This window comes from Nicotiana attenuata, chromosome 6 (assembly GCF_001879085.1).
Source record: "Nicotiana attenuata strain UT chromosome 6, NIATTr2, whole genome shotgun sequence".
In the NCBI taxonomy this organism is placed as follows: domain Eukaryota; kingdom Viridiplantae; phylum Streptophyta; class Magnoliopsida; order Solanales; family Solanaceae; genus Nicotiana; species Nicotiana attenuata.
In genome coordinates, this window is record NC_031994.1 from 59,405,249 (window position 1) to 59,427,658 (window position 22,410).

Sequence of the window (22,410 nt, forward strand, 5' to 3'; positions counted from 1 at the left end):
ATAAAACTTTCAATAGGATTCTTACCTTTAAAACCTAAAACAAAAAAAAATCAAGAATGACCCAATGAAGCTAATAAAACACATAAACAAGGAAAAAAGGGAGATAATCTAAGGAAACATAATAACATAGGTTATAAATCCCAGAGTGATTCCTTAATAAACTCTACTGCATTCTAATAAATTCCCTTGGGTTAAGTGTCCATCTTGATAACTACTCTAAGACCCTGTTTGGCCAAATTTTTAGGAGGTCAAAAGTACTTTTTTTTGTCAAAAAAAATGTCGGAAAAATACTGTTTGAAAAATTTAAAGTGTTTAGCCAATATGAAAAAGTACTTTTGAAAAGCAGCAGAAGGAGTTTTTCTGCTTATGGGAAGAAGCTACAAATTCTAGCTTCTTCTAAGAAACAGAAGCAGAAAACAGAAATTAATTTATTCAAGACAAAAATAACCTTACAACAAATTTATACGTTCCAAATTATTGCTTATTAGTTTAATATTTTTTATTTTCCTTTTCTTTTTCCTTTTTATTTCTACTATACCTTTCTTCTCTTTTTTATTTTAATCATATTTTTATTCTCTTCTCCTATTCCTAAGAGTAGATTTTAAATTTATATTGAATGATGGATTTTTATATTTAAATTATCATGTAAGCAATAAGTAATATCAAATACTCAATGTTATTGCTTTGGAATAACTATATTCTGTATTGATTGGAATTTTAATCCAATTGTGTTCTTCTTTTTCCTTGGAATTGGTTCTTGTTTGTACATTGGTGTTCTATATTCTATCTAACTCCTATTTTCTTTTAATATATATTTTTACTTTACATTTTATATTTTAATTTGATTTTTTTATAATAAATATTTAAATTTTTTTTAAATAATACTAATTGCAAACTGAATCTTTACTGTCTTTTTTCGTAATTTTGACATTTAAAAGTATTTTTTGAAAAGATTGGTCAAACACAATGAGCTTGCAAAAAGCAATGCTCATATGAATTGGCCAAACACAAAATAAAAGTACTTTTTCAAAAAACATTTTTGAACAAAAGCTCATATGAATTGGCCAAACACAAAATATTTTTTTTTGCAAAAGTACTTTTTCAAAAAACATTTTTGAACAAAAGCTTTTTTTCAAAATAAGCAATTTTTGAAGCTTGACAAAGGGCTCTAACTGATAGTCTCTCGATTCTTATCGATTCATAACTCACTCTCTCGAGCATGGGTAAGGAATTAACTAAATTTGGATTACAGGAAAGTAGATTGGTTCATCTCTAAACATCAGTCGCTTAGTTTTCAACTTTTCATGCTTTCACATTGGTTGCTTTCGTGCTTCAGTCGTTCATTATTCTTTTGTACAAGAAGCAGCCAAACTTAGAGCTCGATAGTTCCATATTTTCACCAAGTATTTACTAGTGTTAGTAGAAAAGCTTGTGATTACTCTTGGCAACTCAGGCATCTTCTGTTTCTGACATCTTCATCTAGAGGAATTTCAATTACTTCCCAACATATGTTTTTTTTTATGGGGTCTTAACAAAATCTAAAAGAACAACACGTACTAGCTGAAAGAAACAACAATTCACCAACGTAGGTCGCTAGTACATGATACGGAACCTGGTCGCCTATATTTCATGAAATACAGAATAACAAATAAGAAACCAACGAGAAAAATAAAGGCAAAAATTAAAACACATGCAAACACAAAGAATAAAGATCTTCCTCCCAGATGTAAAATTCTTAATGCATATTTACAACCCACTATAACTGCCAAATGATAGTATCGCTTCATTATTCACTATTAAGCTCAGGTCTCAACGCGGGAGTAAACATAAGAATAAGAATACAAGATACACACGAGGATAAACATCAGATCTGCCAGAAATGACTCTATACTATATCAACAGCTCTGGGCCTCGTCAATCATAAGGATTTCTGAAATTCTTGAGAAGTTCAGGGATGTCATAACCAAGCATGTCATCGACGGATTGTATCAATTTGGGCTTCAACTTCTCAAACTTATCAATGTTATAACCACTCAGAACTTCCCTGAAGTGTTCGACATTAGGAAAATCCCCAGGTGGCAGATGGTGTTCCTTTTGAACCTGTTTTGATGAGTTGGATGTTAGTTACACAATACTAAAGCTCCATAAATGATCATGTCAGAAGACTGTGAAATTGCTTCTTGGTGCTCAGCACGCATGCATGCTGAGCACATATGTATGTAGATTTGAGACACACAACAGAGAAAGAGAGCGTGAGACAGATACCTTTACAAATTGATCTTCCAAGTTATCAATTAGTTTTTGCTGCGTCTTGGATTTGCCTATCATTGCAGGCATCTCCTTTTTCAGGTGACTGATAATATAAGAATGTATCTTGGCAGCCCTAGCACGTTTTACGAACTCATTTATCTGCACAAAATATAGCCAGTTTATTATCCTTATTTCAAGCAAATTGGATGCACAATATATGAGCAGTAAAATATGACTCTATAATGTAGACTGTGAACTTACACGACGATCACAAGCCTTTTTTGGTATGTTTTTCAAATCTGTAAGAAGATCATCTTGCTCCTTTTCAAAAAGTTCTTTTCCAACTGGCCCTGTAGCAGCCTCATTTATTGGTTTGTCATTGAATGATCTGTAGAAGCCAAAACACGACATTTTGTGGAACTCCAAAAAGTGATGAAAGTTTGTAATCGTCGATATCTATAAGGCTACACCGTAGAAGACTCAACATTATGCATATATACAAACAACATAGGAAATGACATCCATATTAGATATCTGATTCCAGAGTATGCATGTTATACCAACGCCTCAAGCATGAGAGGAAAACACGCGTCCGATAGGTCGAGTATATCTCAAACATGAGGTGGATTCTTTTCTGGGACATGGTAACCCCATAAAAAACTAAAAAGACACCCTGTACAGGAGCCGATTAGGTTCTATGCACTTTGCTCCCTAGTAACTCGAAACCCAACCTACTTGTTGGAGGCGGAGGCAGTGTTATCAGGCGAAAGCTCTAAAACGCACTCTAGTCTGTTGGGCTAGATGATCAAGATCTCATGTCCACTAGCAATAGTCTGATATAAGATGCAGCTTTGACACATAGTGACCGCATCCAGCAAATCAGCGATATTTGAATTCCCAAAATAATATTTATTAGTTCGTGCAACTTAATAACATTTTGTTGCGCAGAGTACCTGAACTAATTGCAAAAAAAAAGGAAGAAGAAGATTATACCCTATGTAGACACGCGAAACTTCAGGGGTATTTAGGACCTTCCCTAGTGACCACATCAATGCTCCATAAACCCTCATAAGCTGCAGTTGACATCAACAATTAAATCAAATTCTAGTGAAGTCCAAAAAGAGGTGGAAATCATAAACTAGACAAAATAAATTCATGCCTTACTTGTTGAGTATCAACTTGGTCAGCCTTGTTCAAAACCACCCGTATCTTATCATCATGGCCTCGAAGAGACGCAATCACACGTTTGAATTCATCACTTATATCAAGTTTGTGGGGATCAAACAAAAGAAGAATGAGATCACACTTAGAAGCAAACCAAGACGTCACACCAGTAAAATCATAGCTCCTTTGCGTTCGTTGCTTTTCGCCAGATAGAACTCCAGGAGTATCCACGAATGTGATGTGCTCCAACAGCTAACATAATAAAGAGGGAAAAGTTGGGAAAAAATGTCCGGAGTTTCGTGATTTTTTGTGAAAGCTCTGATCATTTTATCTATGAGACAAAGGAGAAGCGTAACTCACAGGATGAGGCATTTGAGAACACTCAAATTTTGACAAAAAAGCAGTTCCAAAAGTTGTCAGACCGCTAAATGGCATATCTGCCTGAACAGCAATTGTGTTTCCCGGAATACTCCTTTCATCAGGTCCATTCTGCATAATACAGTCAAAACCGAACACCAATCCAACAAAAGATTTAGCATAACAATCATATTTGAGAAAGCCATTAACAAACATGCATGCATTGGTATAGCCTTCTCCTTTCCAACTAAATGTCTTGGTTTATAACTAAAAAAACTGTGGCAAAATATTCTCTGAGAACTCATTTATATGATAATAGAAATATGTGCTAGGAGCCTAGGACAGAAAGGTTAAAAGATATATCCGCAATCAGATAACCATAATAAATTGAAAAGCCATCTTTGTCAAGTTAGTGCACACTATTTTTGGCACAATTTCAAATGGAAAGAAAGGCATTCAACTCAGGGAGAAAGCATAAGTTCTCTTTTTGTTCAGCAACATAATCCAAAAAGGACAGTAAACAAGTGACAACAATGGTGAGCAGAAAAAAAAGAAAAGTGAAATACCATGAAATCGACAAATCTGTCAAATAAAGTTAAATGAAAATACCATGACAACCACAAATCTGTCTGTGGTAGGCTCTGGCCCGATATGAGCACCTATAGACAACAAGGAGCAAACTATCAACACGAAGCTATGAATGCACAAACAAGAGCATATACACAAGAATAAAGAACTTAGCTAACCTGGATAGCTAGTTCTAAGTAAATGCTTAATGAATGTTGTTTTTCCGGTTGAGTATTGACCCAAAAGCATCACCATTGGTTTGGCATCAAAATCACTATTTGTCTACCAACAAAAAGCACATTAAGGAAACATTTAGTGGCTTCTGTGTCACTTTTCCATAAATCAGTACAAAAGAAACCATGGTTGAATGGAAGACATATAAGCGAGAAGTTCTTCTTTTTCTTGAAAATAAGCACAACAAATATGAAATAAACCACCTACCAAGAATGGAGAGACGAAATCATTAAAGCGATATGCGACTTCCAGAGGCTTTAGTTTTTGGATGTATAACTTCTTCAGTCCATCGATTATGGATGTGACAGAGGTTAAAGAGACCTGAGGGTTGATAAAAAGAACCAAGCCTCATTTAAGAGCAAACATAGAAAATTTAGCAATAAACACGCAAATGATGTGCTACAGGATGTATTAGGGGGAGTTAAAGAAAAGTACATTTTCTCTTTTGATAAGATAAGGAATGTACATTTCAACAATTGGTTCACAACATCAATTGAACAACTGTCTCATTAATGAATAATGGATAAGGATAAAAGATGCTTATTAACAAATTGACTTGAAGGGAGAACATTTGATATGATTTAAATTTGAGATAGCTAAATGAATTTATATGAGTAACTTGTGAAAATAAAGTATTACATAAGAAGTGTGTCAATCATTTTAAGAAGTCCCAATAAGAACATTTTTCGTACATCTGTCATATAATTTGGGATGGATAGAGCGAGTGGCAGGTATTCCATGTTGCATGATGTCTGAGAGCTTATAAATAAAGTAGAAGAGTAACCACACTCACCTTCTTTACAGATGTTGATGATGAAAACCAATTAGCTGTAACGGAAGATTGCGCTGTAGGATTGCCTGCTTTGTAATCCAATTAGTTAGACACGGAGATCTATCTAACTCCCTTCTCAATTTCCCAAGAATTACTAAGAACGAAGATATAAGAATATGACAAGCAAAATTACCATTCTGTTCAGGTTCACTTTTAGGCGTGCGCTTTTTCTTCTGTATTATAAAGATATAAGTTAACAGCCCCACAGTTAATGAAAACTAATGCAAAAAGTACATCTAGCATACTTACAGCTTGAAGTACATCAAGACCTTCCAAGGTAGGGGGTTGCAAATTTTCAAAGTTAACTGCCATGATTATAATTGTTCTAATTATGAGATTAGGATATGACACAATGCTACAGCAAAAGAAAGTGAATACAGGGCATTGAAATGGATCAACTAGTTTGCCAGAGATCGCATTGTGGAGAACTGGCGTTGCTAGCTTACAGTTTGAATCAAAAAGTTATAAAGTGTCGTAGTTACCTTCAGCATTTAAGAGATCACTGGTTACTGGATGGCCAGCTTGAGCCAAAGAGACCAACTATATTTAAAAAAAAAGGAATTTGAGTCTTCGCTGGATTAAAATAAAATACCAGGTTGAAATGCGACTCCATAATAAACTAGTACCTGCATTGAAGTAATAAACTCTCTAAAACCAAGAAAGCCTTGCCGTTTGGAATCTGCAATCGCCCACACCTTAGGAAAAGAAAAAGAAATTATTGAAATAAAAATAGCTAGTATACAAGAATTCACCAAAACTGGCACAAAAGAATGGATAAATCTGATTTAGTAATAGCTATTAAATGCATAATCATAGTAGTACTAGGTGGAAACTGACACGTTATAAAACTTAGTATCACGGGGTGGACATCTGACAAATAAAGGACAGTACGGAAGTCAAAAATACAATACTACTGCAAATAGTCCGTGGATATTTGGCATAATCCGCATAACACTCTAAAAGCAATAAAAAGAGCAAGCATCTGTTCGTTTTGTTGGTGTAAGAGAAGGGAGGAGGGTTTACTTTGCCATCCAATTATTTTGGGCTTGTCACATCCAAATTTAGTTCCATTTATCACTGTGCTTGCCAAATTATACACACTTTATCCACTGGTTAGTTCTGTTCACTATTCATCGTTAATGCTAACATGAATTGCAAATGATTAGAGAAGGGGTCCAATAAACAGAATTACCCACTTAACAGGACCAGCTTATCCATGTGTTTCATCCTCCATTCGCCTTTCAGATTGGAGTTACTCTCATTAGTTGTAAAGATGAAATTCACACAAATACTTTCCACCATCTACAGTGCAAGAGGTTCACCACTATGAAAAATCAGATGTCAAAGCACAACGCTCAAGTTCAGCATCCCAAGCCCAATTAGTCAAAATATCAATCAATCAATTATTCTTCAATTTCAAAGTAGTTGCGGTCGACTAACGTAAGCGGACAATAACAACTTGTTCAAATCTTGAGTAGTTTATATCACCTATTAGGATCCTTTGCTCTTTTTATGTTCTGCTCTTAGCTATATCAATACTGTTTCGCAGATTGTATGGCTTTTGAGATAACTTCCTTTAATGTGATTTTATCTCTACTTCATCCATTTTATCAACTCCAGTCATCATAGTGCACCTATATGTTTCATGTCGAGTCTACGTAGGATATGGTCAAATCATTTCATGCAACCTTCTCTCATTCAGCCTTTATGCATTCTACTTGTATCTTTGTTAGATGTGATCATTTTTTAATCTTGTCTAATCTTGTATGACTACACATCCATTTTAATATTTGCATTTAAGACGCTCATCTTGTGCATATGTGTCACCGTACAGATAGAATCACTCTAATATAACATTGTTGGTTTAAGCATTCTAATGGCTTTCACTTTGTGTGGAATTCCTACTATAGAATCACAGAAAATCTGGATGACGCGGTGCAACGGAATAGTGGAATGGATTTGGTCTCAATGGTAACTGAACAAAAATACCAGATATACATTCACGCAATGACATCACCTAAGGATCAGAGAACAAAATGCTCTAAGACCTACTTCAAATCCAGTTTCAGACATAAACACAATGCTAAAAGACTTACTCCACGTCTACTTTCAGACATAAAAGTGTCATTAGCCCCAATCAAGCACGCAACGTAAACTGCCATCAAGGATCAGAAACAGGAAGTTGCATGAAAAGGCAGCTTGTAATCTGGTTGACATCATTCAATTATGGTAAATGCTTTACACGGATTGAGTCAGTTACTAAACTGAAGAGAGAAGAACAGAAATCCTGGTGTTTACAACATGATCAATTAGAAGCACTCTACTTTAAGAACTTATCCTCCACTCTGAACATTAAAGATTAATAAGGCCTTAGTCAAGTTTATTATTGTATGGTTACCATTCAGGATAGAAGATTAGGTAACGACAAATCATCCAGAGAACATCAGTCTAAAATTTATAAGAATCGAAACATGTAAAACCTGGCTTTTGAAGGGACTACAACTAGTGGGCCATACTCGAGTATCAAAAACTATCACTCTAAGCCATTCTCTGCACCAGCAAAAGAATGAAAGGTGGATGGAACAGAATGTGAAAACACGCTAAACTTTGGTGTTCTCTATCTCCCTAAATTTGTTTGGCAGAAAGGAGTAAGCAAAAGAATTAATTTTCCCATTTGCTTAAGCTTTTGGGGCAGAGTTTATTCTATATCTGTCGAGAGAAAAGCAGCAACAGGTAACCTATTATTAGTCAGTGTACTTTAGCTCGACACTGTTATCAAAAAAATTAGAGAAAATCTCACTTTATACCCATTAATTCCAAACTATTTACCCTTTAATGCCCAGGCCCAAACTATTTACTACTCCTACCCATGCGGCCCAAACTATTTACCCGCTAATTCCAATGATGCTTTATGCAACCAAGAACTGAGGGAGACTTGTATTAGAGGCCACATATGTTCCCCCATTAACGCACTGTCTCGTTTCTTTTTGCTTTTCTATCAGCCTTTTTGTTTTCCTCCAAATCCACAAAGCTATACTATTGATTTGATATACTCGAAATTAAATCGGAAAATAATCAAATTTCATAAAAGAAGAGAACATTCTATTAGAATTTTCAGATCAGGATTGTTTGATTCAGTCTTAAAGCATAATGTCTTGCTCATCATCGTTGTCGGCCTCGGAGGATGAAGATGAGGGATTCGATTCTTGCCGGAAAGGAGGATACCATGCGGTGAATGTTGGCGATTCATTCTCTGGTGGCCGATATATCGCTCAGCGAAAACTCGGCTGGGGAGAGTTCTCCACTGTTTGGCTCGCTTTTGGAGATTTATTGTACAAAAATTTAAATCCACCATTGAAGGACCTTGAAGCTTGAAATCATAACTTGGTTTGTTTGAGTTTTTAATTATTTTGATATGATCCTGTATGGGTTTGTTTGGAAAGTTGATTAGAGGTTGTAGCTAAAGTTTTAGTCAATTTGGTGGAGATTTTGTAGTAGATTTTAGAAATTTGGGTTGAAATATAGTTGAACCAGAGAAGAAGACGAATTTATATTGTATACCCAAATAGTATACAAATATATCATTTTAGTATACAATTCATTCCAACTATATACCCTATTAGTATAGCTATATACTATATTGGTATCATATGCTAGTTGAATCATTTTTTGGTTGTATTAGCTGCATTTAATTGGTACAATATTTGATTTTCTTTTAATAATAGTAATATAGTACAATATCTTGAAATACCTTATTATATTAATATGTGGTACACTATTTTTTTATTTTTCTCTTTATGCATGTGTGTTATGTAATAGTAGTATAGTCATATAGTTGCCGGGAATTAACTAGTAAAACTGTATACCATGTTGGTATAGTTATATGCCATATTGGTATCATATGGTAGTTGAACATCGTTTTGGTTGTTTTAGCTGCATCTTAAGTGAATTCTATTATGAAATTATTTATATGAACATGAGTTGCAATGCTGGAATTTTTGTGTGCCGATGGACATAAATTATGTGTATTATGTAATAGTTTTTATAGTTATAGGCAACTTGTATTGAACGACACCATACAACTATATAACTTCTTAGTATACAAAATGAGCAAGTTGTTTTGTGAATATTTAGCTTGCAATACGAGCATGTAATTTTCTCATACTTTTATTGCGTCCTTTAATGTTTTGGTACAGTAGTATAGTCGCAGATAGTTGTAGCAATATTCTAGAGAAATCATATGCTCTGTTGGTATACATATATACCATATTGGTATCACATGGTACTAGAAGTCTTTTTTGCTACTTATACTTTTGTTGCATTTTTCAATATTTTATTGTCATTTTTATTCTAACTAGTATATATGGAGATTTGGTTGCCGTAGATTATGTTTTCTTGCTCTATAACTGGTTGTATTACTACTAATGGTAGAGTGTGTACTGATATTTATAGGGAAGGAGATCAAGGTTTGCATGGCAATCACGTGTTGATTCTTAGAATCTGATTATGTAATTTATGGTGCTCAGCAACAATCAATGTGATATTCAGTGAATTAGATCAAGTGACAACTAATATTATTTTAGTTTAATAATTGAATTTAATAAATGAGAAAGAAAAAAAACAAAAGGTATATTGTACTAGTTATATTAAAAAAAGGTGAACAAATATTTACTATATCAGTTATTTTTTCTTATTGTATAAAAAAAGAATAATAAAAATAGTGAAACAGTAAATGAAATTAGATTATGAAGAGAAAAAGAATTAAAAAAAAAGAAGTTAAATGAAATTAGAAAAGAAAAAAAGAAAAAATAAGAAGAAAACGAGAAAAAAGAAAAGGAGAAAAGAAAAAAAAAAGAAGAAAAGAAGCATAGAAATAAAAAAAAGAATTGGAGAATAAAGAAAAGATTCCCCACAAAAACTATTATGGGTAGGAAATGTAATTAGTATATGGTTAGAAAAACAAATGGGTAGACAAGGATAAATAGTTCTGTTTTTGTGGGTAACTATGTCAGAACCCCAAAAAATTAATCCATCTGTTCAAATTTATGTGACACTATTTCCTTATTCTATATTTGAAAACAATATGCATTTCCATTGTACCCCTAATGATAAATATTTAAGGCCACAACTTTCAAATGTTTTTTATACACACAAATGATATGACATGTTTAAGATGACAAGATTCAATGATTCAAACTATGTTACATAAATTGGAAGAGAGGGAGTAAATAAAAAAGGAACGAGAAATCGGGTTCAAACAAAGTAGGAAAGAAAAGAGACCTGCTTGAGTTCCTGGCGTGGCAAATTGGACAAGGCAAAGAACTTAATGGCATCGCCTCCAGTGAGACGTCCATCTCCATCTGATAAAAAATACCCAAATTCGCGTTTTCAGCATAAAATTCGTGAGTCGGATCCCATGGATAGAAAATGAGGAAAAGGGAAAAATACCTGAATCGGCTAAGCTAAACCACTGTTGATAGATTTTCTCATGCTCTTTGGAGCAGCGATTAATCGGAGAAGTATCAAACTCCATTTCTTCTATGGCTTTTCAAAAAAGCCTCCTATATCAGCGCCCTTCTTTTAGGTTCCGATTTTTATGTTTCTATTTCTCTTTTCCTTTTTTTCTTTTTTGAAGATATAATTTAGTTATAAATATAGGGTAGCATGTCTGTATTTTTAGAAAGAGTTTAAGTTTTATGTTAAAAAATATTAACACGGTCATATAATTTTAAAAGTAATAATATTAACGTTACTTAATAAAAATTTATTATTAGTAAATAATAATATATTATAACAGGTTAAATTATAGTAATGATGTAAAAATTATTATAATGTAAAATGAATATTTTTTAGAAATCATTGTATGTGTTTAAATGTTTGTTTTGACTTTTGTTTTCATTGTTCAGCAGATACAAAATTTGAAAGAAAAAAAAAGACACGCAAAACTAATTTTTAAAAATTAAATCCAGATACACAATGACATAAAGAAAATAAAAGGGAAAATACAGCTATGTCCATTTATAAGTAGCTTATTACAAAAATTGGTCAATTCATAAAATATTATTAATAGTAGCCAATTAGGTATTTGTAGCCAAAAAAAGATTAAATTTTTGCTTTCTTTTTAGTAGGTGTTATTAGAATAGACTGGGTACATCTTAAAGAGCTTGAATCCCAGTTTTGAGATGATTTGGTGGAGTTTTGAGGTGGTTTGAATTGAAAATTCGAAGTAGAAGATGAACATGAAAAAAATGATATGCGTATCACACATGTATCATATTTGTATCAAATGTGTATCACATGTATATCCATGTATATCTGCGTGTGAGATACATGTGTGATACATGTTTGATACATGTGTCGCAAAAGAATTTTTTGAACTCGATTTTAACTATGAATTTTGATAGTAAATCAGTCCAAATCACCTCCAATCTTCCTCAAATTTTCTATATTAGCTCGTCTATATGTTTTCAATGAATCTCAACCATACCCATTGAAAAAAACCGCTTTTTTGCTTAGCTTTTTGGAATTTCATATATATAATTTTTTTGTATTTCATTTCCTTATTTGCTACCTCTTCCACGTAATTTTTTTTCCGTCATGCATATAATGTTGCTAATCACGCTTAAAAATATGGAAGGAGATCTTTGTGTGTGATTCTTGGAGAGAAAGAACCTTATTTATTTGAGTTGTTTAATTTTCATATGTGTATGGCTAGTTTTAATAAATGTATGATTAATGGCAAGAGGTCGGTAAGTTAGAACTATTCTGGGACATTATTTCCAAAATAAAACTCACGTACCCTTCTTGTAATCCAAATGCCAAATGGGACCTAAAGTAATGTTTAAATGTAGAATTTCTATATATTGCGTCTTAAAGTAAGATTAAATACTCACCTTGACCATGTCCTTCCCTTTCCCTTGCAACCCCTCCAAAAAACAAACAGAAAGAGAGAAAAAAAACCTTGTGTTATAAATCAACTTGCAGTATAATTGTTATATCAAATAAGTTGGAGGTCTTATCAAGATACAAATTGTAAAATCAACTATTTTTATTAATTAGTTGGCTGGCAAGAATTTTTTTAAAGTAGAAACCCTTTTTTTTTTGCTGAAACGGAGGATTGCATTAATAAGTTAAGTACGAGATTACAAGGGGTGATTAAATGTAAGTTGCTACAACCAGTTACATCAAAATCTAAATACATGAAAGTAAAAACAAGGGGGGGGGGGTTCTTCAAAATACAGAATCCTGACAATAGTGATGTCAATGGCATCAAAATGGCTAAGTTGTTGGATGTAGGGTTCTTGGATCATTGACCTCAATAGAAGCATGTATCTCTTGGCTTGTGACTGCCACTGGGTTGACAACCAAATCATGAGTTCGCCATAAAAGTACAATTCCTCCTGAATGACCTTGTGCTGCAACTTGGATTAAATCAGTGTAGTTGAATTCCATGAGGAGATCAGTGTGGTCTGCCATCTTTGTTTCTGTAAGGCATAGGATGGAACGATTATTCCATGTAAGCAAGAATCTGAGGTTCCAGCGGAATTCTTGATTGTGAGCTCCCCAGCAATTTCAAATCATTATCTTCATTAAATCTTCATGATGTGGGGTGCTCCTTTCCGGAGCTAGAGAGTTCTAAATGCATTAGCAGGTGTAGAGGATTGTAAAGAGCTACTGGTAAAAGATTGTCTTGTAGGGTTGGAATCATGAGAATCACATACTTCTCTTCCAAGGATAAGGGGTCTAGGCGTATGTTCAAGGAAGCTTTCTGGAGGTTTGGAGGGATGAAAATAAGGTATTTTTTTCTATATTTTCTGACATGGAGATCGTCAGAAAGTCGTTCAAAATCATTGATTCCATGAAGGTCTCCGGCAGGTTGTTGCCTTCTTCTGCTTAATGTTGATTCTCCTACTGTGGAGAAGTAGATGGAGAGTTGGTAATGTGGTTGTCGATCACTTGGTGTTGCATCTGTGCTGACACTAGAGTTTGAACAGTTGCTACTGGTTGTTGAGGGAGTAACCATGCGAGGAGTTGATCTGCGGGGGTGTATTCCAGAAGGTGAGGTGACGAAGTGCCTGTGCTTGCCATTGTTGATATTGATTGATGATGTCCTGCATTTGTCAAGGGGTGATATCTTGTTGATGGATCAGGTTCAAGACTTGGTCTTGTTGTGCTTGGTTTGGAATTCCCTTTTGCACTGTGAAGGCCATCTCTTCTGATGTTTCCAAAAGGAGTGTGACATGATTTTGTAGTAGTTGTAGGTCTATTGGTGGAAGATGATGTGGTGGTGGTATTTGTTGTGGTGGAATAGTTGGATGTTGGTGTATGAGTGGGAGTCTGGGGTGTAATATTGGCCTCTGTTGTGCATGGTTGGGTTGGTGCTGGATGATTAAGTGAGGTGGGGGTGGAGGAGAGGGGGGGGGGGAGGAGGTGGTGGTAGTGATTGATCTGGACATTGTTGATGTACCTCTGATGCTGGTATTGTTGTGATGGTTCCTGTGATTGTTTAAACGATGCATGGTGGTTATTGATTTTGGAGTAGGTATTAGAAGTTGGTTCTTGAGTTGTGTTAATGGATTGATTTGTTAGGTGTATTTGAAGAATCTTTTGGGGTTGAGATGGATGGGTTTTCAATGATTGGCTATAAATAGAGGCCATTGTTATTGGTTGAGGGATTTGGCAAGTTTGCATGCAATGCTTGTCGTGTGGTAATGAAGTTGAAGGTTTAGGAATACTGTTGGATGGGGTTTCTTTGGGATGAAATGATGGTGAGGCAGAAGTGTGTGTTAGTTGAAGTGATGATTGAGGTGTAGTTTGTGTGATTTGGGGTTTAAGTGTTGTAGTAGGAGATATGAATGTTTGTAGTGATATAGTTGTATTTAGGGTTTCTTTGGCCTTTTGTGAACAGTATTCATGCATGTGCATGTTTGATTTCTGGAGTTGAGAGTAGGAATCATTATAATTGGCTATTCTAGTTTATTTTTTGTTGGGATTGTGTTTTGGAAGTAAGCGTTTGGACATTGTTTTACGAATTAGAGGGTGTAGGGGTGGTGATCTAAAGTGTTGATTTTCCTTTTCCTCTCCTAGGTTTACTATAGGCGTGGTGTTGAGCATTGGGGGGGGGGGGGAGGGGGGGTGATGATGATGGTTTGGACGTGTTAGGGGTAGGGTTAATTGATTGTGTTATAGGTGGTATAGGGTTGTCATGTGTGGTATTGTTTTTTGTATGGGGTGGGTCCAGTGTAGAGATAGGAATTGGAAGTTCAAATTGGTTTTGTAGTGTGATGTTATTGGTTGGTTTTATGGAATCGTGTGGGGTCAGTGGGTCCATAGGATTTTTGTTAGGGGGTTAGGTTGCTGAGGGTGATTTTGGTTATGGAAGGTAGTTTGGGTAGATTGTTTGTCCTTAGTGTTAGCAAATTTTTTGTTCTTTATATAGGTAACTGTTTTCCATTGGTTATGTTGGCCATCTTCACTGGAGGATGTGTTCGGGTTTTCTTCTATTTGTTTCGAAGTGGAGGGGGTTGAAAAGATTGGACAATAGTGAAGGTTATGCCTTAAGCATCCACATTTGGTACGGATTATAGTTGAGTCTTCATAGTAAATTGGTTGAGTGTGTGTACCAAGGAGAATTTCGGATGGGAGAGTTTTATCTAGTGGTGCTAAAATACAAAGTCTGGCATAATGGCCTTTGGATGTATGAACTGTGCATATGTCAATTTTTATGAGCGTTCCTATAAAAGCAGCTATTTTTTTGAGGATTTGCATATCGTAGTATTCAGTGGGTAATTCTTGTAGACTGATCCACACAGTTGCATAGTTTGTGTGAGCTAGGGCTAGGTTGAATTTGGGTTCCCATTGTCATATAGTGAGGTATTGAGATCCTATAAACTAAGGTCCATTTTGGAGTATTTTATTAAAATTTTCAATGCTCTGGAATTTGATTAGATAATATTCATATCCTAAATCTATTAATTGAAGGGATTCATCTAGTTGCCAGAGTAAGTTTAGTTTAAGTTCGAGATTTGTGTAAGACATTTTTTTTCCTAAGAGTTTAATGATAATGGCTTGGTGCTAGGGGTTGTAGAGTCTTAGTTTATCATTTGAGGAAATTGGGATAAAAAGGGGATGATTAGAGGGGTTTGAGTTTTCGTCATCTATGGTTAGTTTTTTTAAGGAAATCAGCTACTAGGTTGGCGTTGATTGGAGGAATAAGGGGTAGGGAAAGTGTGTCGCGAAAACTTACCTTGCTTTTGAGTGGGTTCAGAGGTTGAGTATTGTTTTCTTTACTTTTGTCTATAGCTTCTTTAGGTTTGTCGATGCTACGATTTAATTGGTCTTTTTCTTTGTCTGTGAGTTCAATTTTCAATGATTCTTCCATGGATTGAGGGTTTGATAGGTTAGAATAGTTATGGAAAAGCGGATGTTTAGAGAGAGGAAAATTTCGAACTAAAGTAGAAACCTTTGCTTCTCCTTATGACAAAAGGAAAAGAAAAAGAATGAGTTATATCATTTGCTCTTATTATTATTATTAGATGAGGAAAGGCCCGTATACGGGCCCAACATTGCAATTATATTAAAATTATTATTTGTTGGTGTTTAGTTAATTAACTTTTGAGGTTTAACAAGCTATATTTTTTAAAGTTACTTTTGAATATAAAAATATTTAGTTTGAAATCGCCTTCAAATAGAAAGGATAGATGAAAATCATTTAATTTTTATTTTTAAATTGCTTTAAGATAGTATGGGTAAATATGAAAATCTTGTAAATATCGATACTTCTTTTGTTGTTGTATTATTTAAAAAATTAATTTTATTTTTTCTATGAAAACTTCTATTTGAATAAAACAAAATTAATAATTTTCCAAAATGAGAAAAAGATTGGAAATGAGCATTTGCATTGCACAGACAGTCTAATCAACACATGCATAGTGCATTTAAAGGAGAGTTGTGGCTAGAGAAATAAGGGGTCCACGTGTATTTTGCATTTAAGAAATGCAAACATGGAATTTTTATGAAATGACATATATGCCCTTGGTCAACCATCTTTCCTTTTCTATATAACAGAACATCTGTTCATATTATTCTTGGTAATTACTTTATTCTTACTACATTGCTTTTATTTTACACCACTTTAAAATCACTATTTAGTATTTATTATGTAGTGTATCCAGCTGTTTGTTCTTTAATAAAATTGTCTTACTCCTATGCTACTCTATCTCTTAATATGACGTCCATTTTCTCCTGACATATGTTTAATTCAACATATGTATATTTTTTTTCCAATATATGTATAGTTCACTTAGTAAAATATGACTCTAGTACTACTTCGATTTTAATTGGATGAAAATTATTTACAACTCCCAACTTACTTTAAAACTCAAACCTCCTCCCCTACTCCACAATGTCTATTTTTCCTTTGCCATTTCCGATGTCCTACTCTGTGTAATATTCTTTTTATTATCTATATGATATTTTCTTATGGTTTTACCTATAATTTAAATATGATATCTACATGATTGTTGTTTTAGTATAATGCACATTAAGTATATATTTAAGTAATATATTTTAGCGGAAGAGCCACAATTTCATACAAAAATATTCTAAAAAAATACTAAAATATCATATTTAGGATTTGAACTGTGACCTAAAATAATCTTTTAACTCTCTTTACCACTATAATAACATATTCCCTTATTTTTAGGAGAGTCAACAATTTATATATAACTGAAAAGTTTATTTTTGTCTTATTTGTGCATTCTATTTTTTTTTTTAAGGAATTTGTTATTTATCTCTATTTTTTATAATTAAATTTTATATTACGTACACTGAGTATATGTTTATAAGATTCTCACAATTTTTTGCTCTTAATTATATAAATAAAGTTTGAATTTTGATTGCTATTAATTAATTTGCTAATACAAGCACATTATTTTTTATTTCGTTCCCCATTTTCATTTTGACGTTATTAAACTATATGCTTGATAAATATTTTATTTTTATTTTATTCTGGAAATGAGATTTAGCTATTATACAGTAACTTCATAATATAGATTTCAGAAAATTAAAGAGAAAATTATCATGATATTAAAAGTTTTAAAAAGAAATAGAAAGAGAGATGCAATTGTTAATAATATAGAAGATAAAATAGGCATTTAAAAGGGTCAATCAAAAAAATAAAATAATTGTTTAAAGTTGAGAGGGAGTTTGAGTTTTAAAACAAAGTTGAAGAGTGTAAATGCTTTTAACCCATTTTAATTTGATGAAATTGTCCAAAATCCCAGCTTAAGGCTGTGATGGTGCCTTGCCGTACTTACTAAGCAAGCCAACTCACAATCCACAAAAAAAGTCTATTTTCTTTAATTAATAGTGATATAATATAAATAAAAGAAAGAAATAGTCCAAAACAGTAACAATACTTGATATAGTAATAACATGGCCTAAACGCGATCAATACAATACAATCCCAAGACTATGAGGCATAAGTACACGGGCAACTACAAAAATAGAATAAGTCTGTATATATAACAAAGCTATCTGAAATACAAATAGACAGTAAATAGTAAAGGAACTGTAACTCGTGCACACGAAATCAATCCATAGAGTGCAACTCACTTTGATTCTCCAATGATACCGCCTGGGCACAACGGGAGGCTCCGCTAGCACCAACCTGAGGATCTACATAAAAGATGTGCAGGAGCGCTGTATGAGTACACCAAAATCAGTACCCAATAAGTATCAAGTCTACCCTCGAAGAAGTAGTGGCGAGGTTAGATGCATCCGAATACTTACAATATAGATATAAATAACAGAACTAAAAACTAAAATAGTAGATAATGTCATGAATAACAAGAATCAAGGATATCAATAGTCGACGAGTATAAAGCATGCTTTTCCAATTCAAGAAATAATCATAACGCTGCTCAGATATATTATTAAAAGATAGCATGCTCAAATAACAGAGTTGGTGCTCCCAACTAGCACATAAGAATGACAAGTAACATTTAGCTTCTAAATGAATGCATCTAAGTGAGTCAAGAATATCTATGCTTACTCAAACTGGTACAAGATGTATGTACCCCAATACATAATCATATATTACCAAACCGGTGCAAAATCAATGTATCGACCACGCTCATAGGGCCCAAAGTAGCATGACAATCACCTGAATCTGGAGGGACAGATCCAAATCCAAACGCAAAGAGGAGCTTAATAGCTCACTCATAATCAAATATCTGATCATCATGTCATCTGCGCCATAATTGTATTTTATCCGCATGTCTTGCCTCTCTTTCCAAAATTCTCAATCCAACTCAAGTGTCCATATACAAAAATATGTGCATATATTCAAGGATTATAGTTAAAAGATGCACAAGGACTAAAAAAATATCATAAGGATATGTGCTCATGGAACTTCTATATGATTACGGATAAAGCAATTCAACAAATCAAGAATAAATCTCATGCTTTCGTAATTAACCATAAACCTAGGCATGATCTATAACATGAGTAAGAGAGAAAACATAGTCATATAAGCCAAACAAATCATGAATCAAATGAGCATATAGTCAAAACAAGGCATAAAATATCTCAATTATACCCCGGTCATGATGTAAACATGGTAAGTGCATATATGCTTGCCACCACATGTATACTCCACCCCAATACATTAAACACAAATAAATCAAGTCGAATCCTAGGAATTTCTCTCTTAACAAGATTAGCCAAGAGACTGACCCCCGTCCGGAAAGCTAAAAATCACCAAAACGCTAAATCGTCAATAATCTAATTCCAAACGTATCGAATCTAGTCAAATACGACCTAATAACATTAAAAAAAGCCATAGAAATTAATCACAAACGATAAAGTTTGAATCTTTAATCAAATATACATAGTCAACCAAAAAGTCAATTCGGGCTCGCTTCCCGAACTCCGACAAACCTCATAAATTCCGAACGCTCATTCTAATACGAGTCCAAATATATAAGTTTCATCCAAAATTGACTCCAAATCGGGGTTCAAACTCAATTATTTACTTTTAAAAAAAGATTCCAAAAAATCCCAAATTTCACTTATAATCCAAGCGTTTAGGCATAGAAATCCAAGAGAAAACATGATATAAAGTCAAATTCAAGTGTTAAATTTCTTACCTCCAATGATGTAGTGAATTTACTCTTTAAAATCTCCCACTCTTGAAGTCTAGGGCTTAAAATATAAGAAAGTGAGTAAAAGTCCCGAAATCTCACTTAAATATTCTGCCCAAGTATACACATCGTGATTGTGGGACTACCTTTTCGAAGGCCAAAATCTTCTCAGGTGTTGCTCCCACTTCGAGAACACGAAGACCTAACTACGAACGCGGTAGTGTGCCTGCTAAGCATACGCGAATGCAGGACCTCTCCGCGAACGCGAAGGCAAACCACATGCCAGCCCACAAGCTTTTGCTATCGCGACCCCCTGCACGGGAATGTGAAGCAGTAGACCTCAACCCTCCGCAAATGCAGCCCTGATGGTAGGCTAGAAACTCGTGTTTTAGTTGTAGCTTGCACTCTAATTACTGTATTTTACGTGTGTTTGAGCTTAAATAATAGTGAATTGTACTTATTACATGTTTTATGCCTTGCAGGAAGTGATTCCGAGTTAAAAGGTTAATTTGGAGCTAAATCGAACAAGTTGGAGCTTTGAAGTCTGAGTAAAAGCCCAAGAAATTAAGCCGGGATCAAGTTCGGGGGTCGAGGACCAAGTCTGGATGTCAAGAAATGGACGAAAAGATTTACTCTGACAAAACAACAATGTCGCGCCTCATGGCGCAGCAAAGCTATGTAAACGTGGCTGCCTGTCAGAATTTAGCTCTCTGAGCATCCTCACAAGCGAGCCGCATGGTGCGGCGCGGGGTGCCTGCACAAATTTCTAAGAGTTATTTCCTGTTTCGGCCAGGAAAGGGTAGTTTCGTTCATGCTCCTTCCTATATGGTATAAATACGTCAAAAACATGATTTTTAGAGAACTTTGGGACCTACGAAAGATTGGAAAAGCAAAGGCAAGAAGATACAAGAATTCATCAATATTTCAACCAACAATCGGTGCAATATGGGAGTTTGTATCGAACCATTAGCATTGATGTTTTCAAACATTATTGAGATGACTTTTTCCATTGTTATGGAGTAATTTCCATTAGGGTGTTCACAGATACGGTGTTTTGATAACTTGATTAGGGATTCGATTCTTGATAACCTTATTGAGATTAGGGATCATCATACTGACGAGCCTTCATGAACTCAAACAAGGACGACTGTGATACAACACAAGCAAAGACTCTGCCAGGATTCGAAATATCCAATCTCACGAATTTGTTGGCCAAAACCTGAACATTCATAGCTAAAGGCCTCTCCACAGCTGAAATAAATGCCAAACTCCCCATACTCTCCATCTTTCTATTCAAGGTGCGTGCTACCACATTAGCCTTCTCGGATGATAAAGAATAGTGAAATCATAATCCTTCAACAGCTCCAACCATCTTCGCTGCTTCAAATTTGAGCGTGTGTACGATAGCTGCTAACTCCAAATCATGCACCAGATAGTTCTTCTCATAGGGATTTGGCGCGATGCATAGGCAACAACCCTACCGTCTTGCATCAACACGCATCCAAGACCAATTTACGAAGCATCGCAATAAACTGTGTACAACCCCGATCTTGAAGGCAATACCAAAATTGGAGCAGTAGTCAAAGCAGTCTTGAGCTTCTGAATCTCTCCTTACACTCATCAGACCATCTGAAAGGAGTGCCCTTTTGAGTCAACTTAGTCAATAGGGATGCGATAGATGAAAACCCTTCCACAAAGCGGCGAGAATACCCAGCCAAGCCTAATAAACTCCCGATCTCAGTAGCGGTAGAAGGTGTGGGCCAACTGTGAACTGCTTTAATCTTCTTCGAATCCACCTTGATCCCATCACCGGATACCACGTGGCCCAAGAATGCCACTTAGTCTAACCAAACTCGCACTTGGAGAACTTAGCATACAACTTCTTCTCCCAAAAAATCTGGAGCACAATCCTCAACTTCTACGGGTGCTCCTTAGCATTACAAGAATATACCAAGGTATTATCAATAAACACAATGACAAAAGAATCCAAATAAGGCTAAAACACACTATTCATCAAATGCATGAAAGATGCTGAGGCATTATTTAAGTCAAAAGACATCATCAAAAACTCATAATGCCTATAACGAGTCCTGAAAGTCATCTTAGGAATGTCCGAAGCTCTGATCTTCAACAGGTGATACCTTGATATCAAGACAATCTTTGAGAACATCGTAGCACCCTAAAACTGGTCAAACAAATCATCAATGTGAGGCAACGTATACTTGTTCTTGACGATCACCTTATTCAATTGCTTGGAATCAATGCACATCCTCATCGAGCCATCCTTCTTCTTCACAAATAACACTGGTGCGCCCCACGGTGATACACTAGGCCTGATAAAACCCTTATCCAACAACTCTTGCAATTGTTCTTTAAATTCCTTCAACTCTGTTAGAGCCATGCAATACAGTGGAATAGATATGGGCTGAGTGCTCGACATCAATCAATACCAAAATCAATATCCCTATCGGGTGGCATGCCCGGTAGGTCTGCCGAAAAAATATCCGAAAACTCCCACACAACTGGAACTGACTCAATAGTAGGAGTATCAGCACTAACATCTCAAACAAAGTCTAAGTAAGCAAAACACCCCTTCTCAACCATCCGCCGAGCCTTCAGAAATGAAGCTACTCTACTAAAAGCATGTCCAAGAGAAACTCTTCATTCCAACATCGACAACCCGAGTATAGCCAACGTCACGATCTTAGTGGGGCAATCAAGAATACCATAAACAAAGATAACCAATCCATACTCAAAATCACATCAAAGTCCACCATTCTAAGAAACAGGAGATCAATTCTGGTCTCACAACCCCTAATGGTAACCAAGCAAGACCAGTACACATGATCCACCATGATAGAG

At 34.9% G+C, this 22,410-nt stretch overlaps 1 protein-coding gene across 2 annotated transcripts; it reads right to left on the minus strand.

The window, feature by feature from the left end:
* Window positions 1,670–11,027, minus strand: LOC109227064 (EH domain-containing protein 1). Of its 2 annotated transcripts, none has more exons than XM_019392065.1 (16): window positions 10,853–11,027; window positions 10,685–10,764; window positions 6,031–6,099; window positions 5,887–5,944; window positions 5,654–5,709; window positions 5,538–5,574; window positions 5,366–5,430; window positions 4,780–4,893; window positions 4,518–4,620; window positions 4,381–4,430; window positions 3,775–3,903; window positions 3,415–3,666; window positions 3,244–3,323; window positions 2,512–2,638; window positions 2,266–2,409; window positions 1,670–2,100 (listed from the first exon to the last, which is right to left on the minus strand). In XM_019392065.1, the coding sequence occupies exons 1-16, from the start codon at window positions 10,935–10,937 to the stop codon at window positions 1,915–1,917; spliced, it is 1,635 nt and encodes a 544-aa protein (XP_019247610.1). In that variant the 5' UTR covers window positions 10,938–11,027; the 3' UTR covers window positions 1,670–1,914. The 2 variants fall into 2 exon arrangements, with proteins under 2 accessions (XP_019247610.1, XP_019247609.1); XM_019392064.1 differs by having other exon boundaries at window positions 5,538–5,577; window positions 10,853–11,026.